Source organism: Muscardinus avellanarius, assembly GCF_963383645.1.
Source record: "Muscardinus avellanarius genome assembly, chromosome: 10".
NCBI lineage: Eukaryota > Metazoa > Chordata > Mammalia > Rodentia > Gliridae > Muscardinus > Muscardinus avellanarius.
Genome location: NC_137796.1, coordinates 59,584,478 through 59,608,343, shown reverse-complemented (window position 1 = coordinate 59,608,343; position 23,866 = coordinate 59,584,478). Strand labels below are relative to the sequence as shown.

The 23,866-nt window shown below is 47.8% G+C and overlaps 2 protein-coding genes across 3 annotated transcripts in view; both read right to left on the bottom strand.

The window, feature by feature from the left end:
* Positions 1-3,087: 3,087 nt before the first annotated feature.
* On the bottom strand, positions 3,088-16,031 carry CABP5 (calcium binding protein 5; the record flags this gene model as incomplete). 2 transcript variants are annotated; one of them, XM_080704592.1, is made up of 6 exons in its annotated part: positions 3,088-3,113; positions 4,875-5,022; positions 11,272-11,381; positions 14,558-14,701; positions 15,679-15,709; positions 15,969-16,031. In XM_080704592.1, the coding sequence occupies 6 exons, from the start codon at positions 16,029-16,031 to the stop codon at positions 3,088-3,090; spliced, it is 522 nt and encodes a 173-aa protein (XP_080560718.1). The 2 variants fall into 2 exon arrangements, with proteins under 2 accessions (XP_080560718.1, XP_080560719.1); XM_080704593.1 differs by having other exon boundaries at positions 15,679-15,706.
* A 6,891-nt stretch (positions 16,032-22,922) lies between these two features.
* Positions 22,923-23,866, bottom strand: part of LIG1 (DNA ligase 1) — a gene marked incomplete at its 3' end in the record, with an annotated part of 31,199 nt that continues 30,255 nt past the window's right edge. The window contains exons 26-27 of the mRNA XM_080702468.1: positions 23,145-23,237; positions 22,923-23,006 (exon numbers count right to left, since the gene is read on the bottom strand). Of these exons, the coding sequence (XP_080558594.1) occupies positions 22,923-23,006; positions 23,145-23,237 (177 nt within the window). The remainder of the gene's footprint in view (positions 23,007-23,144; positions 23,238-23,866) is intronic.

The window sequence follows — 23,866 nt, the reverse complement described above, 5'->3', positions numbered from 1 at the left end:
CCAGGGGGAGCCTGCAAAACCAGCCCAAAGCTCCGCTCCTCAGACCTGCCCCTGCTGGCCATTCTCATTAGGCCACTCCCCACCCACAGGCTCTGGGTCAAGCCCGCCCATGCTGTCCTCCTCAAAGTGCCAATTGTAATCAATTTTAACTACAGTTGATCAATTGTGGTCATTTGTGGGCCCTCACTGTTCTCCCTCACACTGGAGTGCAACCCCAAAAAGCAAAGACCTTGTCACCCGCTCCTTCCAGGACTCAGAGGAACCCCAGGCTTCCAGCATGAGCGTGCTGTCCCCTACGGGGGCCGCTGGCCACCGGGGCCATTTAAATTTATCTCAAGAAATAAAGAAGGATAATTGTTTGCTAATACAACTGTATTCTCTGAAGAAATAAAAAATGAAACTCAGCTCCTCAGTCTAGTCTTGCTCCCCACAGTGGGTTTTTTTTTGGGGGGGAGGGGGGTAAACTGGGGACTGATCCAGGGGTGTTCTACCTCCAAGCTACACCCCTAGTCCTCTTATGTTTTAATTTTTAGTTTAGTTATTAATATTAATTATTATTATTATTATTATTATTATTATGCTACTAAGGATTGAACCCAGGGGCATTTACCTCTGAGCTACATCCCCAGCCTTTTGTGTGTGTGTGTGGGGGGGGGTATTGGAGACTGAACCCAGCGACATTCTACCTCTGAGCTACACCCCACCCCTACTTTATATGTGTTTTGTTTTGTTTTTTGCGGTACTGAGGATGAAACCCAGGGGCATTCTACCTCCAAGCTACACGCCCTGCCCTATTTTTTATTCTTTATTTTGAAACCGGGTCTCACTGAGTTGCAGAGGGCCTCGCTAAGTAGCCGAGGCTGTCCGCGAACCACGATCCTCTCTTCTCTGCATGGTTTTTCTCTGTAGCTCAGTCTCACCATCTAATGTGTTACCGCGTCTGCTCATTGTGTTCCACAGCTGTTTCCTCCCCTTGGAACATAAGCTCCTGCCTGGGCTCTGGGGTTTCTTTATTCATTGCTGTTCATTTTGCTTGAACGGAGGTGCCTTGCAAGTTCTGAACATATTACTCTTGAAAATAGGGAGGGAAGGAGAGAGGGGAGAAGGAGGGAGGGAAAGAAAGAAAAGAAAGAAAGGAAGGAGGAAGGGAGGGAGGGAGAGAGAGAAAGAAAAAAGAGGAAGGAAAGAAGGAAAAGGAATGAGAAATGATGGCATTTTAAAATAGGGGCCAGGCGTGGTGGTGCACGCTTGTAATCCCAGCATTCGGGAGGCTGAGACCAGAGTATCACGGTTCGCAGACAGCCTCAGCTACTTAGTGAGGCCCTTCGCAACTCAGTGAGACCCAGTTTCAAAATAAAGAATAAAAAATAGGGCAGGGGGTGTAGCTCGGAGGTCAAATGCCCCTGGGTTTCATCCCCAGACCAGCAAAAAATAAATAAATAAAATAAAATAAAATAAAATAAAATAAAATAGGAGCCGAGCGTGGTGGCTCACGCTTGTAATCCCCGCGCTTGGAAGGCTGAGACAGGAGGATCATGCAGGTTCAAAACCAGCCTCAGCTACTTAGTGAGGCTCTCAGCAACTTAGTGAGACCCTGCTTCCAAATAAAATATAAAATAGGTCTGGGAGTATAACCTGGACGTAGAAAAGTCCCTGGGTTCCACCCCAGTACCACAAAAATAAATAAATAAAAATAAAATAGTCCCAGAATAGCGAGGTGTGGTACAACGGATCAGAGGTAAGAGTTTAAGATATATACTATTCAGCCGGGCATGGTGGAGCACACCTGTAATCCCAGTAATTGGGAGTCTGAAACAGGACGACTGTGGTTCTCAGCCAGTCTCAGCTGCTGAGGTCCTCCACAACTTGGTGAGACTCTGTTTCAAAAATAAACAATAAAAAGTAGGACTGGGGTTTAGCTAAGAGGTAGAATGCTCCTGGGTTCACCTGGGTTGGATAGGAAGGAAGGAAGGAAGGAAAAGATTCACTCTAGTTCCACTTTGTCTTTATTTTAATTGTGTAAATGGAGGCCACTGGAGCAGACAGCCATTCTGAACATCTAGTTGATGGTTCAGAGCAAGGGAGTCCTGGAGGAAAGCTTGACACAAAATCTGTCTCTTGAGGACCTTTGGCTTGCTGCTGCGTGCTGACCTCGGTGGGGTGAGGAGGGACCCCTTTCTCCCTCCGTTTCACAGATGGTCATCATGGGAGGGACTGAGCCCGCTGCCCTCCAACACGAGACTGTCCTCACCGAGCGGCCCAGGGCAGGGGCTTTAGGGATGGCGCTGCAGTCACCTGTCTGAGCTAGGGACTGGGGGATCCCCCCTCCTCTCTCTCTCTCTCGCTCTCTCTCTGAATCATGATATTTTCATGGGGAATTAATTCTCCAGGGATCAGCTTGCCCTAAACCTTAATAATCCAGATTTGTGATTTAATTCCGTTCCCCTGAGTATCTTACACCAAGAGTCGATGTGGGAGATGGGGGACGGTGGGGGGAGGTAAAAATAAACGGTGCTTCCAGGAAATTGGAAAACACTCACCTTGAACCTCCTTCATGACCCCTTTCCAAGCCCAGCCTCAGTGAAACTGCTGTTTCCAGCCTGCGACTGGGCGCCTCTCTCTTACCCAAAGACCAAACCCCGAGGATCTCCAAAGTCAGAGCAGGCAGGGAGGGAGGGAAGGGTAGAATGTAGGTGGGACTTTTTTTTTTTAACCATCTAACAGGAGAAAAGATTATTTTAGCCCAAGGGGAAGCTGGGAAAGAGACTGACAGGTCACAGGGAATTTAAGACTACGTACAAGAAAAAGATGTCATTAACTTCTGGGACTGAGGAAAGGCAATCGGACCCCAGGACCACTCAGAACTGTGCACATGGACTCTTCCTTCTGAACCTAGTTCTACAGATGACCTCCAGCCCCCTGGAGCAAAGCTACTGCTTCCTATCTAACTGCAGTCTCAACAGCTGCAACGCCATTCAGTCCCTGCCCTCAGCCTCCATCCTGCAAGGGGGTCAAGGGGATTCATCCTCGGCCGGCATTCAACCCACATCGGCCAGGCGGAGAGCATCTGGCGCTGTCAGGACATCATCAGCGAGACATCATCTTCACAAACTCTGCAAGAACAAGCCCAGGGAGGTGGCTCTTAAAAAAAAAAAAAAAAAAAAAAAAAAAAGCAATGCTGGGCGTGGTGGCGCACGCTTGTAATCCCGGCGCTTGGGAGGCAGAGACAGGAGGATCGCGCAGGTTCGAAGCCAGCCGCGCTGGCTTAAGAGACCCTGTTTCCACATTTTAAAAAAAAGTATAAAAATAGGTCTGGAGTGTAGCCCATGGGAGTGTAGCCGGAGGTAGAAGGGCTTCCAGGAACCCCAGTACCACTAAAAAAAAAATAATAAAAATAAAAGCCAGCATCGATTTTTTTTTTTTTTTTTTGCAGGTCTGGGGATGGAACCCAGGGGCATTTGACCTCTGAGCTACACCCCCTGCCCTATTTTTTATTCTTTATTTTGAAACTGGGTCTCACTGAGTTGCAGGGGGCCTCACTGAGTAGCTGAGGCTGTCCACGAACCGTAATCCTCCAGGTCTCAGACTCCCGAATGCTGGGATTACAAGCCTGCGCCACCACGCCCGGCTCAGCATCCATTTTTAATTCCTGTTTATGTGCCAGGTAATGATATTGATCTTTGGGTAATAGCTTAATCCCGCTAACACTTCCATCTCTTCATCTATAAAATGGAAATCAGAAGCCAGGTGTGATGGCACACACCTGTCATCCCCCTACCTGGGAGGCTGAGACGGGAAGATTGCAGGTTCAAGGCCAGCCTCTGCAGCTTAGCAAGATCCTCAGAAACTTAGCGAGACTGTTTCAAAATAAAAATAAAATGAGGCTGCAGGTGTAGCTCAGAGGTAGAATTACCCTGAGTTAAATCCCCAGTACAAAAAAGGGGAAATCACAGGATCATGTTTTCCCTTATATGGTTTTTAATTTTTTTTTAATATAAATATTTATTTATTTATTTATTTATTTTGGTGGTACTGGAGTTCCTGGAAGCCCTTCTACCTTAGGGCTACACTCCCAGACCTATTTTATATTTTTTTATTTGGAAACAGGGTCTCTTAAAGCCCGCGCGGCTGGCTTCGAACCTGCACAATCCTCCTGTCTCAGCCTCCTGAGTCCGGGGATTACAAGTGTGCGCCACCACGCCCGGCGATGGTTTTTAATTTTTAAGATGGTTAAATGATGCTGTGCTCAAATGGGAGATTAAAATTCCATAAATAGTAACGGTCAGTATTTCATCTTTTCAACCGTCTTGGAGGGACACCGTGGGGGAATGGGCCAGTGAAGGCCACCAACATGCCTGGGATCCTGTGGACAGTAGGTGGAAAACGCCAAAGGAACACTGGCTGCACCTGAGCCCGCTGTGACTCAGAGTCAGATGAAATTGCTGGCCGGCCATGGGCGGCAGTGACCCTGTCCCTCCCCTCCCCTGTCTGTGGTTGGTCCACTGGACTCTTTTTTTTTTTTTTTTTTTGGTGTGGTACTAGGGGTGGAACCCAGAGGCTTTCTACCTCCGGGCTATACTCCCAGACCTTTTTTTTATATTTTATTTGGAAACAGGGTCTCGCTAAGTTGCTGAGAGCCTCACAAAGTAGCTGAGGCTGGCTGTGGACCTGTGCGATCCTCCTGTCTCAGCCTCCACGCCCGGCTTCCACTGGACTCTTTGAATGACATGGTCAGACAGGGTGGAATGAAGGGTTTGGAAACCCACCACCCACCTCCAAGCTCACACATGGAAGAGTGGGAAGGAGGGCTGACTCGGGGAGTCACACAGGGGCTTGGGAGCAGGTTCCCGCAGCGGGCGCCCCCCCAACGTCACCTTCAAAGTCGACGGTGCCATCCCCATTGATGTCAGCCTCCTGGACGACCTCGGCGATCTCCCGGGGCGTGAGCTTCTCTCCCAGAAGCCTCTGCATGGCCTGCTGGAGCTCACCCAGGGTGATTTCCCCATCTCCATTCGCGTCAAACTGCACAGAAGCCGAGGGCCTGGGTTAGTCACATCATAGACGACAGTGAGGGTGACAGTCGTGTTCATTGACCACAAGGGCCAAGCTAAGAGCTTCAGGCCCCTCATCCCCCAGGACCTCAACTCCTCGAAGACCAGGTTTCTCCTAATAGCTGAACATAGCTTTATTATTGTTGTGGTGGTACAGGGAATTGGAGGCACTCTACCTCCAAACTACACCTTCAGCCCTTTACATTTTTTATTTTGAAACAGGGACTTCCTAATTTGCTGAGGCTGGCCTCGAACCTGTAAGTCTCCTGTCTCAGCTTCCCCAGTACTGGGATTACAGGGGTGCACCACCATGCTGGGCTATAGCTTTATTATTTTAAAACATCTTTGCTAGGCAGGCGTGGTGGCGCACACTTGTAACCCCAGCCTTTAGGAGGCTGAGACAGGAGGATCTGGGTTCGCACCCAGCCTCAGCTACTTAGTGAGGCCCCTTACAACTCTGTGAGACCCTGTTTTAAAACAAAGAACAGCAAATAGGGCTGGGGGTGTAGCTTGAAGGTAGAATACCTCTGGGTTCCATGCCCAGTACGACAAAAAAAAAAAAAAAAAAAAAAAACAGCTTTGCTTCTAAATGTGTATTGGTGCATTGCAATTGTGCATGACAGCAGGCTCCTAGTGATACATTCCTAAATGAACTTGACATTATTTGATTCACTTCCTTCCCCAAAACCCTCCCCACTTTTGACTCTCCTCTTTCCACCCCAGTACCCCTCCACTACTCTTCTGGTCCCACTCCTAAATTTCATTAGGTCCCTTTCCTCTCTTTTATCTCCAGCTTAAATAATTTTATTGAAGTATAAATTATGCCGGTATTGGGAAATTGTCCCAGTATTGATTTCCAATAAAAATGTAAAGGGCAGTCAGAGGCTCAGCGCTGCACACGCACTCAGGCAGGCAGGCACAAAAGGGGGGAGGGAAAAGCAACAGCTTTGCCGGCTGTACTTCAAACTCCCCCTCCCCCTTTATCCTTGCCCTGTTTCCAACCCATAGTAAGGCTGTAATTACAGCTTTTAGCCTTCAAAATATCTATCTACAATTAAAAGCCCTAAGATCACAAGAAGCTCTGCCTGGCACATCTTAAAAGCTGTGGAGGCCAGGCATGGTGGCACACACGCTTGTAATCCCAGTACTTGGGAGGCTGAGACAGGAGGATCACGGGTTCAAAGCCAGCCTCGGCTACTTAGTGAGGCCCTCTGCAACTCAGTGACACCGTGTTGCAAAATAAAGAATCAAAAATTAGGGCTGGGGGTTTACCTTGGAGGTAGAATGCCCTGGGTTCCATCCCCAGGACCACACACACACACACACAAAAAAAAAAAAAAAAAAAAAAAAAAAAAAAAAAAATCTGTAGAAATAGCAAGAGCTTCATGCTCTGCTCTGAGAGATTATAAACCGCTGTATCAGCTGTGGTTAAGGCCTCTGTTTCCCCATTTTCCTCCATGACCTGACCCCAATACGCAGGATGTAAGCCAAATATGTTACTTCAAAGCACCACCAATTAATGGGCAACGGATACGGGAGAGATAGAAAAAGATATATTAACACTGAAAGAGTCAATACCACCTGCCTAAAATGAGTTGTCCTGGGAACACTGATAAGAGCACACCAGGGAGAAAACTTTACTTGAGGGCCAAGGCTGAGGGGAGGGGAACAGAGTACCACCTTTGGGCTCTCCAGCATGTCTGCCAGGCACGCTGCTTCTCTTCTCCTCTCTATTTCCTACTGACTTTGTAATAAAGACTTGTTGATGCTACAACCAAGCTGCCTAGTAGTTTTAACTTCCCTATTCAAAAATTTTAGTTGGATTGAGGAAAAGAGCCCACAGCACTGTTACACCCATAACATAATTGATATATATAAAAAAGCTGCCTAGAGCCATGAGTGTAGAGGTGCACTCCTGTAATCCAAGACTTGGGAGGCTGAGACAGGAGGATAAAGGTTCCAAGCCAGCCTCAGAAACTTAGCAAGACTCAGATTCAAAAATAAAAGTGCACCGGGTGATCCTGGACAGCCTCAGCTACTTAGTGAGGCATTCTGCAATTTCATGAGATCTTCTTTCAAAATAAAGAATAAAAAATAGGGCTGGGGTATAGCTCAAAGGTAGAACACCCATGGGTTCCACCTCCAGCACCACAAAAAATAAATCAATTGATTGATTAAATAATAGGCCAAGCATGGCGGCACATGCTTGTAATCTTAGTACTTAGAAGGCTGAGACAGGAGGATCATAGATTCAAGGCCGGCCTCTGTAACTTAGTGAGGCTCTCACCAACTTAGTGAGACCCTGTCTTCAAAATAAAGGCTAAAAATAGAGCTCGGAAGCCGGGCGTGGTGGCGCACGCTTGTAATCCCCGCGCTTGGGAGGCTGAGACAGGAGGATCGCACAGGTTCGATGCCAGCCTCAGCTACTTAGTGAGGCTCTCAGCAACTTAGTGAGACCCTGTTTCCAAATAAAATATAAAATAGGTCTGGGAGTATAGCCCAGAGGTAGAAAGCCTCTGGGTTCCACCCCCAGTACCACCAAAAAATAAAAATAAAAATAGAGGTCGGGGTGTAGCTCAGAGATAGAATGCCCCTGAATTCCATCCCCAGTACCAGCAAAAAAAAAAAAAGAAAGAAAGAAAGAAAATGCCGCACATATTTAATGCACGCATGTTGATGCATTTGGACACATGTATACACTCATGAATCCAGACCCTCAAGGAGCTCGGGGAACCTCCATCACCTCTCAGAGTTCCCTCTGCCACCCACCCTTAGCGTGTGTCTTTTTGTTTGCTTGCTTGCTTTGTGGTAGGAACACCTCAAATTGTTTTTAAACTTTTATTGGTGCACTGTAAGGAGACATGGTAGAGAATGCCAAGGTGCCGCAGACATTTCTAGGTGCGCCGGTCACCTGCTGTGCTGAGTCCCGCCTGCTCCCCACGCCTGGCCGTGAGATCAGTCATGAAGCCTCCGCATAAGGACAGAGCATCACCTGGACGCTCTCCTTCATGGACCCTCCCATCCACCCTTTCCACGCTCCACTTGTCTCTCTCCTCATCTCTCTGAAGTCCTTCTCGTTTCCCATTTTCTCTCTAGCTTCCACATATGAGAGAAAATGACGTACTTGGTGGGGAAGGTACCAGTATTAGAAAATTGCTTTAATCTCTAAATGTAAAAAGTAGTCAGGGCCTGGGTGCTGTGCAGGCGCTCAGGCAATTATGAATTACACGAGAGAGTCGTAGCCCAGGGCCTTCATATTTTAAAGGCAAGTTCACATAATAAATAACTTCTAGCAGATATAGAAAGGTTTTTTTGTCAAGCGGGATGAAAGATAGTGAATCCTCATAATCATACCAAAAGGTTCACACTGGATATTGGGCGAGACCACACCTACATCAGGAGCAGTAAGAAAGCAGAATGGGAGATAATGAACCTTTATAAAAGCTGTTCTATGCTCCAGAACATCAGTGCACTGTACTATGCCCCTCTCTCTGATGTAGTGCTTCTGTGAGTTTATTTCAGAGACTCCTGCAGTATTTCTCCATCTGTGCAGTACAAGCACACAAGAGAATATTATTCAGCCTTAAAAGAGAAAGAAGTCCAGCTATATGTGACAACATGGGTGAGTCCGCAGGATTTTACCCTAAGATAAATGATCCTGCGGGCGTGATGGCGCACGCTTGCAATCCCTGCATTTGAGAGGCTGAGGCAGGAAGACTGCAGCTCAAGGACAGCCTCAGCTACTTAGTGAGGGAGGCCCTTTGCAATTCAGTGAGACCCTGTTTCAAAATAAAAAATAAAGCTGGAGGTGTAGCTCAGAGGTAAAATGCCCCTGGGTTCCATCCCCAGTACCTAAAAAAAAAAAACCCGAAATTATTCATGAACTGCACTACATTTGCATACCTTTTACATAAAGAATGCACACTGGATTTCATATAAATTAGCATACTAAGTACTTAGTATATGCTTAGCTTGATTGGTTAACATATCTAGCATACTAAGTACTGGTTGTGTACTTAGCATGTTTGGTTAACATTCTTGGCAGAGTAAGTACTTAGCATGTGCTTAGCATGCTTAGTTAACATTCTTAGTAGACTAAGGACTAAGTACTTAGCATGTGCTTAGCATGCTTAGTTAACATACTTAGTAGACTAAGGACTAAGTACTTAGTGTGTGTTTAGCATGCTTAGTTAACATACTTAGTAGACTAAGGACTAAGTACTTAGCATGTGCTTAGCATGCTTAGTTAACATTCTTAGTAGACTAAGGACTAAGTACTTAGCGTGTGCTTAGCATGCTTAATTAACATTCTTAGTAGACTAAGGACTAAGTATTTAGCATGTGCTTAGCATGCTTAATTAACATTCTTAGTAGACTAAGGACTAAGTACTTAGCATGTGCTTAGCATGCTTAGTTAACATACTTAGTAGACTAAGGACTAAGTATTTATCATGTGCTTAGCATGCTTAGTTAACATACTTAGTAGACTAAGGACTAAGTACTTAGCATGTGCTTAGCATGCTTAGTTAACATTCTTAGTAGACTAAGGACTAAGTATTTATCATGTGCTTAGCATGCTTAGTTAACATACTTAGTAGACTAAGGACTAAGTACTTAGCATGTGCTTAGCATGCTTAGTTAACATACTTAGTAGACTAAGGACTAAGTACTTAGCATGCGCTTAGCATGCTTAGTTAACATTCTTAGTAGACTAAGGACTAAGTACTTAGCATGTACTTAACATGCTTAGTTAACATTCTTAGTAGACTAAGGACTAAGTATTTAGCATGTGCTTAGCATGCTTAGTTAACATACTTAGTAGACTAAGGACTAAGTACTTAGCATGCACTTAGCATGCTTAGTTAACATTCTTAGTAGACTAAGGACTAAGTACTTAGCATGTATTTAGCATGCTTAGTTAACATACTTAGTAGACTAAGGACTAAGTACTTAGCATGCATTTAGCATGCTTAGTTAACATACTTAGTAGACTAAGGACTAAGTACTTAGCGTGTGCTTAGCATGCTTAGTTAACATTCTTAGCATACTCTGAGGATACTAAGTATTCAGTACGTACTTAGCATGCTTAGTTAACATACTTAGCATAGAGATTTAGTTTAAATGAATCGCATTTCAATACTTGGGCTCACAGCCAATTGGATATAAATGGGAATTAAATAAACAACCTAGCTGAAATACGTTGAGACTAAAGAGAATTAAAAGTCCAGTCCTCAGTCACACCAGCCACATCCCGAGGGCTCAGTCGACAGGCGGCCACTGCTCCAGACAGAGCTTCTGGGTTGCAAACAGTCCCACTGAGTGATCTTTTTATTTAATATCGGGGATTGAACCCACAGCCGAGCTGCACTCGCAGCCCCTTTTCATTTTTTGTTTTGAAACAGCATCTCAGTAGGTTGCTGGGAGCTTTGCTACATTGCTGAGGCTGGCCTCAAACTGTGATCCTCATGTCTCAGACTCCCAAGTACTGAGATTACAGGCATGTGCCAGCATACCCACTGCTTATGCTTATTCTTTTTTTTTTTTTTTTTTTTTTTTTTTTTTGCAGTACTGGGGATGGACCCGGGGCATTCTACCTCTGACCTATACCCCCAGCCCCATTTTTTTTTTTTTATTCTTTCTTTTGAAACAGGGCCTCACTGAGTAGCTACAATTTCCGAGCTGCAATTTCTGCAATTTCTCCTGTTTCCGCCTCCCAAATGTTGGGATTACAAGCGTGTGCCACCACGCCCGGCTCCAGATGTTTATTCTTAATGTTATTCATGAGGATTAAATTAGATAAAATATATAGAGACCCTGGTCCGTTGGAAGTGTCCAGAATATGTTCTGTTACTTCCTTTTTTTTTTTTTTTTTTTTTGCGGGTCTGGGGATGGAACCCAGGGCCATTCGACCTCTGAGCTACACCCCCTGCACTATTTTTTTATTCTTTATTTTGAAACCGGCTCTCACTGAGTTGCAGAGGGCCTCACTAAGTAGCTGAGGCTGTCCGCGAACCGCGATCCTCCAGGCCTCGGCCTCCGGAACACTGGGATTACAAGCGCGCCGCGCCACGACGCCTGGCTTGTTCCTTCTCTATTCATCCCACCATGACTAAACAAAATAAAACAAAACAAAGGCTTCGGTGGGTTCTGCCCACGGTAACAACTAAAAATAGACCCTGGGGTCTCCCGAACCACCCCCGCCCCGTGGAACCCCCAGCACCTCTTTGAAGGCGTCGCGCATCTCCTGGACGCCGATCATCCCAGCCGTCTCAGCAAGCAATTTGGGCGTCATCAGCTCCACGAAGTCGTCAAAGTCCACACGGCCGCCCACTGAGGAGGTGAGAGGCGGGATTAGTGGGTCCCGCGAGCCCGTGTCCGTCCCCTGCCTGGCCTCTCCGTAGCAGTTCCAGGCACCGACCAGCGCCATCTCTATTTTAAGAGCTTCCTTTGCCCTTCCCCCTTTCCTCGGCCAACTCACACCCTTGAATCTGTTTTTGTTTTTATGGTGCTGAGGATTGAACCCAGGGGCATCCTACCTCTGAGCTACAGGCCCCGTCCTATTTTAGATTTAATTTTGAAACAAGGTCTCACTAAGTTTCCAAGAGTCTCACTACTTGCTGAGACTGGCCTCGAACCTGTGGTCCTCCTGTCGCAGCCTCCCAAGTGCCGAGATCACAGTCGTGAACCGTGATGCCCAGTTCAGCAAAGCTCTTGCTTGATTAAGATCTATTTTCCCTCAACTATAGACCTGTAGAAGAAGGAGTACGAATTAAACATACACCTGTATCTCTTCCAGCTATGAATACAGCCATCTCTTGGTTTCCACTGTGGATTGGTACCAGGAACCCCGTGGATGTCACAATCTGCGACGCTCAAGGTCTTTTATACAAGTGCACCATATTTGCATATAATCTATGCTCACCCTACCATATACTGTGTGTGTGTGTGTGTGTGTGTGTGTGTGTGTGTGTGTGTGTGTGTTGTTACTGGGGATGAAACCCAGGGGCATTCTACCTCCGAGCTACACCCCCTGCCCTATTTTTTATTCTTTCTTTATTTTATTTATTTATTTATTTTTGGTGGTACTGGGGTTCCTGGAAGCCCTTCTCCAGGCTACACTCCCAGACCTATTTTATACTTTTTATTTCGAAACAGGGTCTCTTAAGCCAGCGCGGCTGACTTCGAACCTGCGCGATCCTCCTGTCTCCGCCTCCCAAGCGCGGGGATTACAAGCGTGCGCCACCACGCCCGGCTTATTCTTTATTTTGAAACAGGGTCTCACTGAGTTGCAGAGGGCCTCGCCAAGTAGCTGAGGCTGTCCACGAACCGCGATCCTCCGGTCTCAGCCTCCTGAATGCTGTGATTACATGTGTGCGCCACCAAGCCTGACCTCCCATGTACTTTAAATCATCTCTAGATGACTTTGTTTTTGTCCTGAGGATTAGATCCAGTATCTCTGAGCTAAACTCTCAGCCCTTTCTAGGTTTTATTTTGAAACAGGGTCTTGATAAGTTACTGAGAGCCTCACTAAATTGTTGAAGCTGGCCTTGAACCTGGGTTCCTCCTCCCAAATACTGGGATTAAATGATTTATAATGCCCGACACAATAGGAACACTCTGCAAATCGTCCTTACATTGTATTGTTTAGGGAATGATGACAAGAAAAGAAAAAAAAAAGCCTGCACCTGTTCAGCACAAATTTTTTTCCAAATATTTCCCTCTGCAGTTGGTGGAATCTGTGGATTCAGAGTCTGAGCTTACAGGTATCACTTTGAATTCAACCTTGTTAACTCAGTTACGTGCATGACAGCAAAACCAGTAACGGATTCCTTCCAGCTTCGATTTCAAAATCAGCTTTGGTCTCCATCCCAAAATCTATTCTGCAGGGTACGGTGGCACCGGCTGTAAAGCCAGGACTTGGGAGGCTGAGACAGCAGGTTTACAGGTTCAAGGCCAGCCCCAGCCACTTTGTCATGACTCTCAGAAACATCACAAAACTCTGTTTCAAAACAACAAAAGTCAAAAGGGCTGAGAGTGTAGCTTGGAGGTAGAATGCCCTTGGGTTCAATCCTCAGCACCAAAAGAGCAAAATAAGACAGAAACCTACCTTTTACGCAACATTTTTCACCAACATTAGATGCAAATCTAAGTTTACTTCCAATATCTAAAACAGCTCCAAGGCCGGGCGCGGTGGCTCACACTTGTAATCCCCACGCTTGGGAGGCGGAGACAGGAGGACCGCGCGGGTTCGAAGCCAGCCTCAGCTACTTAGTGAGGCTCTCAGCAACTTAGTGAGACACTGTTTCCAAATAAAGTATAAAATAGGTCTGGGAATGTAGCCTGGAGGTAGAAAGCCTCCGTGTTCCACCCCTAGTGCCACCAAAAATAAAAATAAAAATAAATGAAAAAATAAGTAAGACATCTCCAATCTTATATTCCACTAATAAGTCTTAGTGGTGATTATAGTAAATGAGTAAGACTTAATTAAAGACTGCGGGGCACGGTGGTGCACACCTGTAATCACGGTATTGGGGAGACCGAAATAGGAGGCTCACAGCCTCAGCAAGGTAGTGAGACTCTCAGCAACTTAGCGAGACCCTGTTTCAAAATAAAAGATTAAGCCGGGCGTGGTGGCGCACGCTTGTAATCCCAGCATTCGAGAGGCTGAGGCCGGAGGATCGCGGTTCGCGGACAGCCTCAGCTACTTAGTGAGGCCTTCTGCAACTCGGTGAGACCCTGTTTCGAAATAAAGAATAAAATATTGGGCAGGGGGTGTAGCTCAGAGGTCATATGCCTCTGGGTTCCATCCCCAGACCCGCAAAAATAAAAATAAAAAATAAATAAAAGAGTAAAAGGGCTGGGGGTCATCAGCCAGACATGGTGGTACATGCTTATAAATTTTAGTACTTTGGAGGCTGAAACAGGAGGATCACAGGAGGTTGGAGGCCAGCCTCAGCAAGTATGAGACTCTCATCAACCTAGCAAAGACCCTGTTTCAAAATAAAACTAAAATAGGGCTGGGGGTGTAGTTTGAAGGTAGAATTCCCCTGGGGTCGATCTCCAGTGCCATGATACACAGATGATAGATTAATAATAATAATAATAATAATAATAATAGTAATAATGATGATGATGCTGAATGGATGAATGGAGGGATAGATGATAGAGAATTTACTGGAGGCTACGTCTTTGCCTGCCTGAGCATCTTTACCCCTTCCTGTCTGGAGCTCCCTGAGGTAGTGATAGTGTCTTCACTCAACAGATGAGGAGACTGAGGCCCGAGAGTAGAGGATAATGTCACTTTTCAAAATGTCCACCAGTAGTGAATAACAGAACCGGGCTTGGACCCAGCACTCCAGCTGACGTCCTTCTAACCTCCTCAGATGCTGCCTCTCTGTGTACAGTCTACACTTTCAGACTTCTAAGTTTCTCCTCCCCACTTCTCTGTCTCCAAATATGCTCTGGACTCCATCCTTCCTAGCAACCCTCCTGGCCCCCGGTCTCACGGTTCATGCGGACTTGCTGGCCCAATTCAGTCAGTTCCATCTCCGTGGGCATGTAACCCATGGTCCTCATGAGATTCCCCAAGTCCTTGTAAGAGATGAACCCGTCTCGGTCCTTGTCAAACTCAAGGAATGCTTCCCGGAGCTCTGAAAGTTGAGAGAGAAGAATTTGGGAGGAACTTGAAACAGCCAGTAAGAAAGAGTGCCCCCCCCCGCTTGAAACTATCAATGAGGTGCTAACCAGACTCTTCAAAGGAGAATACATTTTTTTTCTTTTTTTTTTTTTTGAGGTACTGGGAATGGAACCCAGGAGCATTCTACCTATGAGCTACACCCCTCAGCTGTATTTTTTATTTTGAAACAAGGACTCACTGAGTTGCAAAGGGCCTCACTAAGTAGCTGAGGATGTCTGCGAACCGCGATCCTCCGGTCTCAGCCTCCCAAATGCTGGGATTACAAACCACCACTCTCAGCAGGAGAACACATTTTAAAGAGCACGCATTAGCCAGGCAGGGTAGCATACACCGGTAATCCCAGTACTTGGGGGGCTGAGAAAGGAGGATCGCGAGTTTGTGGGGAAACTTAGCAACTTAGTGAGACTTTCAGCAGCCTAGCGAGTCCCTCTTTCAAAATAAAAAAATAAAATAGAGCTGAGGAGCCGGGCGTGGAGGCGCACGCTTGTAATCCCAGCATTCGGGAGGCTGAGACCTGAGGATCGCGGTTCGCGGACAGCATCGGCTACTTAGTGAGGCCCTCTGCAACTCAGTGAGACCCTGTCTCAAAATAAAGAATAAAAAATAGGGCAGGGGGTGTAGCTCAGAGGTCGAATGGCCCTGGGTTCCATCCCCAGACCTGCAAAAAATAAAAAATAATAATAAAAAAAATTAAAAAATAAAATAGAGCTGAGGGTGTAGCTCAGAGGTAGAATGCCACTGAGTGCAATCCCCAGTACCAAAAAACAAAACAAACTGCCATGAGAAAGTGTTCCATAAAAACTGCAGTTCAGTAGGAAGACAAAGCAATGCGAGACCTCCCATTTAGGAGTTTGCACGAAAACACAAGGGGTAGAGAACAGGTGGAGTGGGTGGGTGCCCCCGGGAGAGCGTCCGGGGAGCAGACTTTACCTTCGATCTCATCTTGCCCCAGCGGTCTTTCCTAGAAGGGAATGCGGTGGGGGAGACAGGTGGTCAGGAATCCGACTCTCGGTTCTCCCGACGCGCCCCCTGGTTCTCCAAAGTTACTCCACAACTTCTGTTCCCTTGAAATAACTTCTCGGATAACCTGTGACTCTATCCTCGCCCGTTTATGTCGCTGGTCCTTGTGGCGCCTGCGCACCCCCGGGGGGCCTCCCTTTCACCAGGTCCCGCCCGCCACCCTGCCCCGCCATGCCACCCTGCCCCGCCGTGCTCCTCACCCGCTGCTTCTCAGCGATGCCCTTCCTCAGGAAGATGCAGGCGGGGCCCATGGGGAACTGCATGGAGGGGCAGGTGCAGGCGCCAGGCGCAGGCCGCCTGGGCTCCAAATAGCCTCTGCCAACCCTTCCCGCCTCTCAGGGCCTCTCCCTGGCCCCTGTGTCTCAGAGCTGTGACCGGGATGGGAAATCTCTATGCGGGTCAGGAGGGATCAGAGATGCTCCTGGCTCCCCTGGGCAGGGACGGCCAGTCACCCGGGGCTCTGAGACTTTATCCCTAAAATGGAATTGGAGAGCACGTTTGTGATGGGGGATTAGAGCAGAGGGCATGTATCCATTCAGTGTTCCAGCGCTCACGCTAAGCCCAGCCTCTGGCTGCGACAGATGGACATGCCATGGCCCCGACCCCCAAGAGCTCTCCCCACTAAGGCAGGGAGGTGTGTGTGTGACCCGGAAGCAGGGAAGGCCTGGAGACCTGTGTGTGTGTGTGTGTGTGGGTGTGTGTGAGAGAGACAGACAGACAGACAGACAGACAGACAGACAGACAGAGACAGACATACTAGGGCACTCTACCTCGAAGCTACACCCCCCTCAGGTCTTTTTTATTTAGTGTGTGTATGTGTGTGTGTGTGTGTGTGTGTGTTACTGGGGATGGAACCCAGAGGCATTCTACCTCCAAGCTACACCCGATATATATATATATATATATATATATATATATATATATATATTTTTTTTTTTTTTTTTTTTTTTTTTTTTTTTTTTGGTGGTACTGGGTTCCTGGAAGCCCTTCTGGGCTACACTCCCATACTATATATATATATATATATATATATAGATATGTATAGATATGTATAGATAGATAGATATATAGATTTTTTTTTTTTACCAGCACGGCTGGCTTCAAACCTGCACAATCCTCCTGTCTCTGCCTCACAAGCGCGGGGATTACAAGCATGCGCCACCACACCTGGCTTATTCTTTATTTGAAAACAGAATCTCACTGACCTGCAGAGGGCCTCACTAAGTAAGTAGCTGAGGCCTGTCCTGTCCAAGAACCGCAGTCCTCCAGTCTCAGCCTCCCGAATGCTGGGATTACAAGCATGCGCCATCACGCCCGGCTTGGCTTTGTTTTGAAACAGGGTCTCCCTAAATTGCTGACTTAGTGAGTTGGTCACTGACCTGCGATCCTCCTGTCTCACCTCCCAAGTCCTGGGCTGACAGGCGTGCTTCAAGTCCGGCCCTTCCCTTCTATTCTTCCTGAGTCATTGGAGGAAGGGCGAGTGGGGGAGTCAGGGAGGCTGAGATTCGGTCATGGTGACGTCAGTCCCCATGGGGGTGTTGAGGGTGCCCACACTGGGCCTGATGGGGACTGTGATATGTAGACCCAGAGTTCCCACGGGAAGCAGGGTGAGGGGGAGTGCCAGCAGGACAGTATGGCCCAGAGGGCACTACGGTTCAGCTCTGGTGTGAACACATCCACCAAGGCTTCTGTAAGGGAGCTTGGGCTTTAGTGTAACAGCAGGGAGTAGTTCTGTGAAGGGTCTGGAGGCAGTCCCAACAGGCGAGAGAGGAGACCGGCAGGGCCCTTGGCTTACATGAAGAAAAAGAATTTTAGCAGCCACCAGTCGGAGACACATTTAAGAAAGCAAGAAATAGCCGGGCGTAGTGGCACACACTTGTAGTCCTAGCATTTGGGAGGCTGAGACAGGAGGATTGTGGTTTGCAGATGGCCTCAGCTACTTAGTGAGGCCCTCTGCAACTCAGTGAGACCCTGTTTCAAAATACAAAATGGGGCAGGGGGTGTAGCTCGGAGGTCGAATGCCCCTGGGTTCCATCCCCAGACTCACAAAAAAAAAAAAAAAAAAAAAAGAAAGAAAAGAAATATACACTCAAGGGATGGTGCAGCCACCCTAGAGGTGAGACACAGCTGGGGCCTCCTGGCTCTTCTTCTACAGGAGACTTTCATGAGGCAGAGTGGGAGGGAGGAGGTTTGTGGGGATGGCATCAGCTCTGTAGTCACAAGGGGATTTAGGGTGCTTGGGTCACCTTTGGGGTCCTGATAGGGCCTTCATTAGCCTCTCAATAGGTATCTCTCTTGTTTAAACTATTCAAGGACAGCTAACAATGCCCAAGGAGATTATGCTTGTTAAAACCATTTACAGCCGGAGTGGTGGCTCAGGCTTGTAATCTCAGCATTCGGGAGGCAAAGACCGGAGGATCGCGGTTTGTGGACAGCCTCAGCTACAGTGAGACCCTGTTTCAAAAAATAAAATAAGACTAAAAAATAGGGATAGGGGTGTAGCTCAGAGGTAGAATGCCCCTGGGTTCCATCCCTGATACCGAAAAAAAAATAATTTACAGATGGGGTGGCTAACCTGGCAAGGAGATTACACTGTGTGTGTGGTGGGGCAGATGGGGGAGTGCTGGCGATTGAACTCAGAGGCGTTCTACCTCTGTGTTATACTCCTGGGCCTTTTTTTTTTTTTTTTTTTTGAAACAGGGTCTCATTAAGTTGCTGAGGCTGAACTCCTTCCTACGATCCTCCTGTCTCAGCATACTGGGATGACAGGTGAGTGCCACCATGCCTGGCTCCTGGCTTTTAAGCATTACAGGACAGTTGTTACATACATTGGAGCCAGAGCGCTCAAGGACCTAACACCAGCACGGCCATTTATAAACTGTGTTGAGGCCAGGCGTGGTGGTACATGCTTGTAATCCCAGTGCTTGGGAGGCTGAGACAGGAGGATCACACAGGTTCAAAGCCAGCCTCAGCTACTTAGTGAGGTTCTCAGCAATTTAGGGAGACCCTGTTTCCAAATAAAGTATAAAATAGGTCTGGGAGTATAGCCCGGAGGTAGAAAGGCCTCTGGGTTCCACCCCCAGTACCACAAAAAAAATTAATTAAATAAATAAACTGTGTTGAGCCAGGTGCCGTGCATGCTTGTAATCCCAGCATTCGGGAGGCGGAGACTGGAGGATCACCGTTCGTAGACAGCCTCAGCTACTTAGCAAGGCCCTTCACAACTCAGTGAGACCATTTCAAAAAAATAAATACAGACTATAAACTGGGTTGGACAGTTGGACATGCAACTCAACCTCTCTGTGCCTTCATTCCTTCATGTGAAAAACAGGAATGCCTATCTCATGGAGGACCAAATGCAGCAACGTGTGAGGCAGGTCACATGAGTATCCACATTCTCCCCCTCCTTCCAAAATGAAGTTGGCTGGCGTTAGTGGGAGCAGAGAGTCTGACTGCCTGGCGGATCCTCACCCCCATCACCCACCTGGCAGTTGGCGAATGTGTCCTTGTGCACAAACTTCTCCTCTCGGCATCCAGCCCCTGCGGCAGGGCCCAGAGCCCCAGGTGACACAGACATCCAGCAATGTAGCTAAGCCACAGAACGGGGCCCGTCCTGAGCAAACCCATCCTTCCCACACATAGCACACATACCTCTTCTTGATCCACAGCTGCCAGCCACCTACCTGGCAGCACAGGGGACCGGAGTCCCCGGAGGCCCTGGGCAGGTGGCGCGGCGTGACCGACCCTACACACCAAGCACTGCAGCCCGTCTGGTCCCGCCCTGCCCTGAGCCTGACGTTCTCTGCAGGTGGAAGGTGAGTCCCGCGTGGGGTGCTGGGACCCCAAGAGAGACCCTGACAACGGGACACACCTCCCCGGCTGATTTTACCCACTCTGCGCTCTTCCCCTCTGTGGAAGGGGCGGAATGGAAAATGGGAAAATGAGCTCTGTGGGCAAGATGAACTCTGGAGAAGAAATTCCTAGTCAGAACTAACTTTCAGCAAGCAGTCGGGGTGAAATGGGTCACAGATCCAACAATGATTTTTCTTATATTTTTATTGGTGCATTGTAATTATACGTCATAGTGAGGTTCAAAGTGATGGAGCATACACACACACACACACACAGCAAGGGGTGTGCGTCCTCCCGCAGCCCGCCCGGCTTCCCCACCTCATACAATTAGTAAAAATCAATAGTGACGCCTTCACGTGTTACCACGTATTACTGGAACTGTTTCCTTCCTGGATTCCCCTTTCTCCCCTCGCAACCTCCTGACTCCAAACCCCATCTTCTATTCTTTTGGTCTCTCTCTACATTTATCTAAAATCCCTATTTTTCTCTCTAGCTTCCGCACATGAGAGAAGACACAGGACCCTTGACTTTCTGAGACTGGCTGACCTCACAGCATAATTACAATCAGGAAGAGGCCCGTCAAAATGACACTGAGAGCCCATCTAACTCGGAATGGCAACCAGCGAGAGTCCAAACATCGAGGAATGCTGGGGAGGACGCGGGGACACCGGGACTCCTACAGGCTGTTGTGGGGGTTGTAAAGTGGTACCACCACTACGGAGACCAGGCTGGAGGCTCCTTCAAGAGACTAGGAACGGATCATCCCTAGTGTCCCTTGCTTTCCTTAGTATCAGACACAAGCTAATGCTGCCATCTAGCGGGAGAGAGCAAGACCGCTGCTAGGCTAGGAATAACAATTTCTTTTCTCCTTACTGTTTTGTTTCATACTAGGGATTGGAACCCAGAGGCATTCTGCCTCCCAGCTACACCCCAGCCCTTTTCATTTTTTATTTTGAAACAGGGTCTCGCTGCTATTGAGGCTGGCCTCACCTCAAACCTGGGATCCTCTTGTCTCAGCTTCCCATGTACTAGGATTACAGGCATGTACCACCAAGTCTGGCAGAACTAACAATGTTCTCATTTTCATCAGAAGCAGTAAAGGTAAAGTTTTATATTGTTATTGATTTAATATTAAAGTTAACATCAAGCAAACATTTTAAGTAATTGAACATTCTTCCTTTTAGATTAGACATCCAGCCTCACCCTGTAAAGTCATTTGCTTTGTGGGGCTGGGCAGGGTTGGGGTATAAAGAACCCTGAGAAGAGAGTTGATAATCGAGTGATGGTCTCAGCTTCACCACTAACCAGATGTGCGGCCTTTAGCTGAGGCACTTAACCTCTTTCTGCCTTAGTCTTGTTTTAAAAAAAATATTCGTTTATCAATGCGCTGTGGTCTCCCATCATAACATAGTTCAGAGTGCTAGGGACATGCATGCACACAGCATTCTTATTTATTTTTTATTTTTAGTTTTTAGTTTTGGTGGTACCGGGGGTGGAACCCAGAGGCTTTCTACCTCTGGGCTATACTCCCAGACCTTTTCTACATTTTTTATTTGGAAACAGGGTCTCACTAAGTTGCGGAAAGCCTAAGTAGCTGAGGCTGGCTTCGAACCCGTGCGATCCTCCTGTCTCAGCCTCCCAAGCGCGGGGATCACAAGCGTGCGCCACCACGCCCGGCTACATGAAGTTTCTTAGTTGACAACCTGTGACACCACTGTTCTCAGTGTACTTTAAGTATTAACTTATCTGATTCTCATGCTGACTCTGTGGAGAAAGTAATTCTTTTATTCCCATTTTACAGAGAAAGAAACCAAGATGTAAAAATGAAATGACCTGTCAGGGTCACAGAAAAGCAGTATGTCAAACTGCCTTCCCCTCTCATTGATACACCTGTCATCCCCTTGAAGTTTCACATCAATTTTCGTGGGGCGCCATTAAGAGCGCTGTGTTAGCCGGGCATGGTGGTGCATGTTTGTAATCCCCGCACTTGGGAGGCTGAGACAGGAGGATTGCACAGGTTCGAAGCCAGCCTCTTACTGAGGCTCTCAGCAACTTAGTGAAACCCTGTTTCCAAATAAAATATTTTTAAAAAGGTCTGGGAGTATAGCCCAGAGGTAGAAAGCCCCTGGGTTCCACCCCTAGTACCACAAAAATAAAAAATAAAATAAAATAATATAATAAATAAAAAAAAAATACCAGGCGTGGTGGCGCATGCTTGTAATCCCCGCGCTTGGGAGGCGGAGACAGGAGGATCGCGCAGGTTCGAAGCCAGCCGCGCGCTGGCTTAGGAGACCCTGTTTCCAAAATGAAAATGTAAAAATAGGCCTGGGAGTGTAGCCCCGAGGTAGAAGGGCTTCCAGGAACCCCAGTACCACCAAAAAAAAAATAAATAAATAAAATAAATAAATAAAATAAAACAATAAAAAGAGGTTGAGGTTGAGGGTTCTGAGGCACCACCCAGTCACCAAATGGTGCGCGCAGAGCTGAAGCCACACGCTGATCACCAGGTGGCAGGGCCGAGCTGGGCTGCTGGCACTCATGGCTGGGCCCCCAGCAAGTCACTGTCTGTTTCTTGGCTCCCTGGTCCATGTTGGCAACAGAGGGCTGGTGATGGTGCCACCTTCCCATGGGACCGCTGAGAGGTTAAACAAGTTTAAAATATATTAGGGTGGGCCAGGCGTGGTGGCACACGCTTGTAATACCAGCATTTGAGAGGCTAAGACAAGAGGATTGCAGGTTCGAAACCAGCATCAGCACTAGGTGAGGCCCTCCGCAACTTAGTGAGACCCTATTTCCAAATAAAATATAAAATAGGTCTGGGAGTGTAATCTGGAGGTAGAAGGCCCATGGGGTCCATCTTCAGTACCGCACACACACACACACAAAAAAATATATATATATACATATATATGAAAGGGTGGTAGTGGTGCTGCCAGTAGCCCCCAGACACGTGGCTTCTTTAATGAAAACTAAACAAAATATTCCAGTCCTCAAATGCACGGGCCCCACGTCAAATGCTCCACTGCGGCTGGTGGGTGTTACACCACAGACGCAGAGCGCAGCCATCACCATGAGGCTCTTGGACAGCAATGGTCTCCGCTACCCAGTGTCCCCCCCAGAGCCACACCCCAGAGCCCAGCAGGGACACCACACGGCAAATATCTAGGAATTATTTATTAAAAGAAATAACCGCACACACCCAGGCCCAATGTAAACACCCCTCACCCGACAGCAGACAACAAAGATTTACAGCATCCCTGGGTTCCCTCCACCTCCACCCCAGACCTTCGGAGGCCAGGGGCTTAGAAGAAATCTTCAGGGTCAGAGTCTGAGTCTGTAGCATGCTGATTCTGAATCATACTTTGCTTCTGGTACAGATAGGCCACCTGCGGGAGGGTAGGCCGGGTCAGCAGCTCCCTCCTTCCCGCCCCCACCTGTGGGGTCCCAGGCCAGTCACCTCTACGACAAGCTGGTCTGGCCAAGAAGACCCGCCCCAGGGAATCCCCGTCTTCCGAGGGCCTCACCTGGGCACTGGTGGTGGCTTCCTCCGGCTTTTTGTCTTCACGCACACAGACAAACCGAGGAAAGCGAAGGGAGATGCCCTTCTCACTGTCCACCTGGGAAGGAAAACCATGTCCACTGCCAGCCAAGCGACTCCCTATCCAGTGTCGTCCTCCCTCCTCACCCCGGCTCAGTTTCCTGACTCACACAACCAGGCCGAGCGATGGCTCAGAGGATTACCTCTGCGCCTGGTGCCCAGGACATGCTTAGGAACCGCAGACTGCTACAGCCGTCACCTAGACTACTGGTGTCACGATGGTGACCAGGGCTGGGGGCACGCGCCTCAGGCGTGGATTTGAGAACCAGGCCACGGGGCCAGTCCCAGGGGCCAGCTCTCAGGAGCCACATGGACCTGGGACAGTTACCTCACTCTCTGGGGGGCTACCCCCTCCCCCCTCCCCCATAGAACAGAGATTTCTTGCCCTGGGTGTCTTGGCACTTTTGTGAGGGCACTCCTCACGCACTGTGACATGCCAGTTATTAGCACAAAGCTGACTTCACAGTGAGCGCAGGTGAGCACCATGACCAGGACCCTGGCAATCTAACAGGCAGCACCAGTGAGAACTTTGTTAAAAATTAGAAAAAAATAGGAGTTCCCCCTCTAGAAACGAAAAGTATGCTTCTGATCAGAAACGTGCTAGCTAGGTTTCTAAGCACTGAAAGATATAGCAAAGAAGGCATTTGT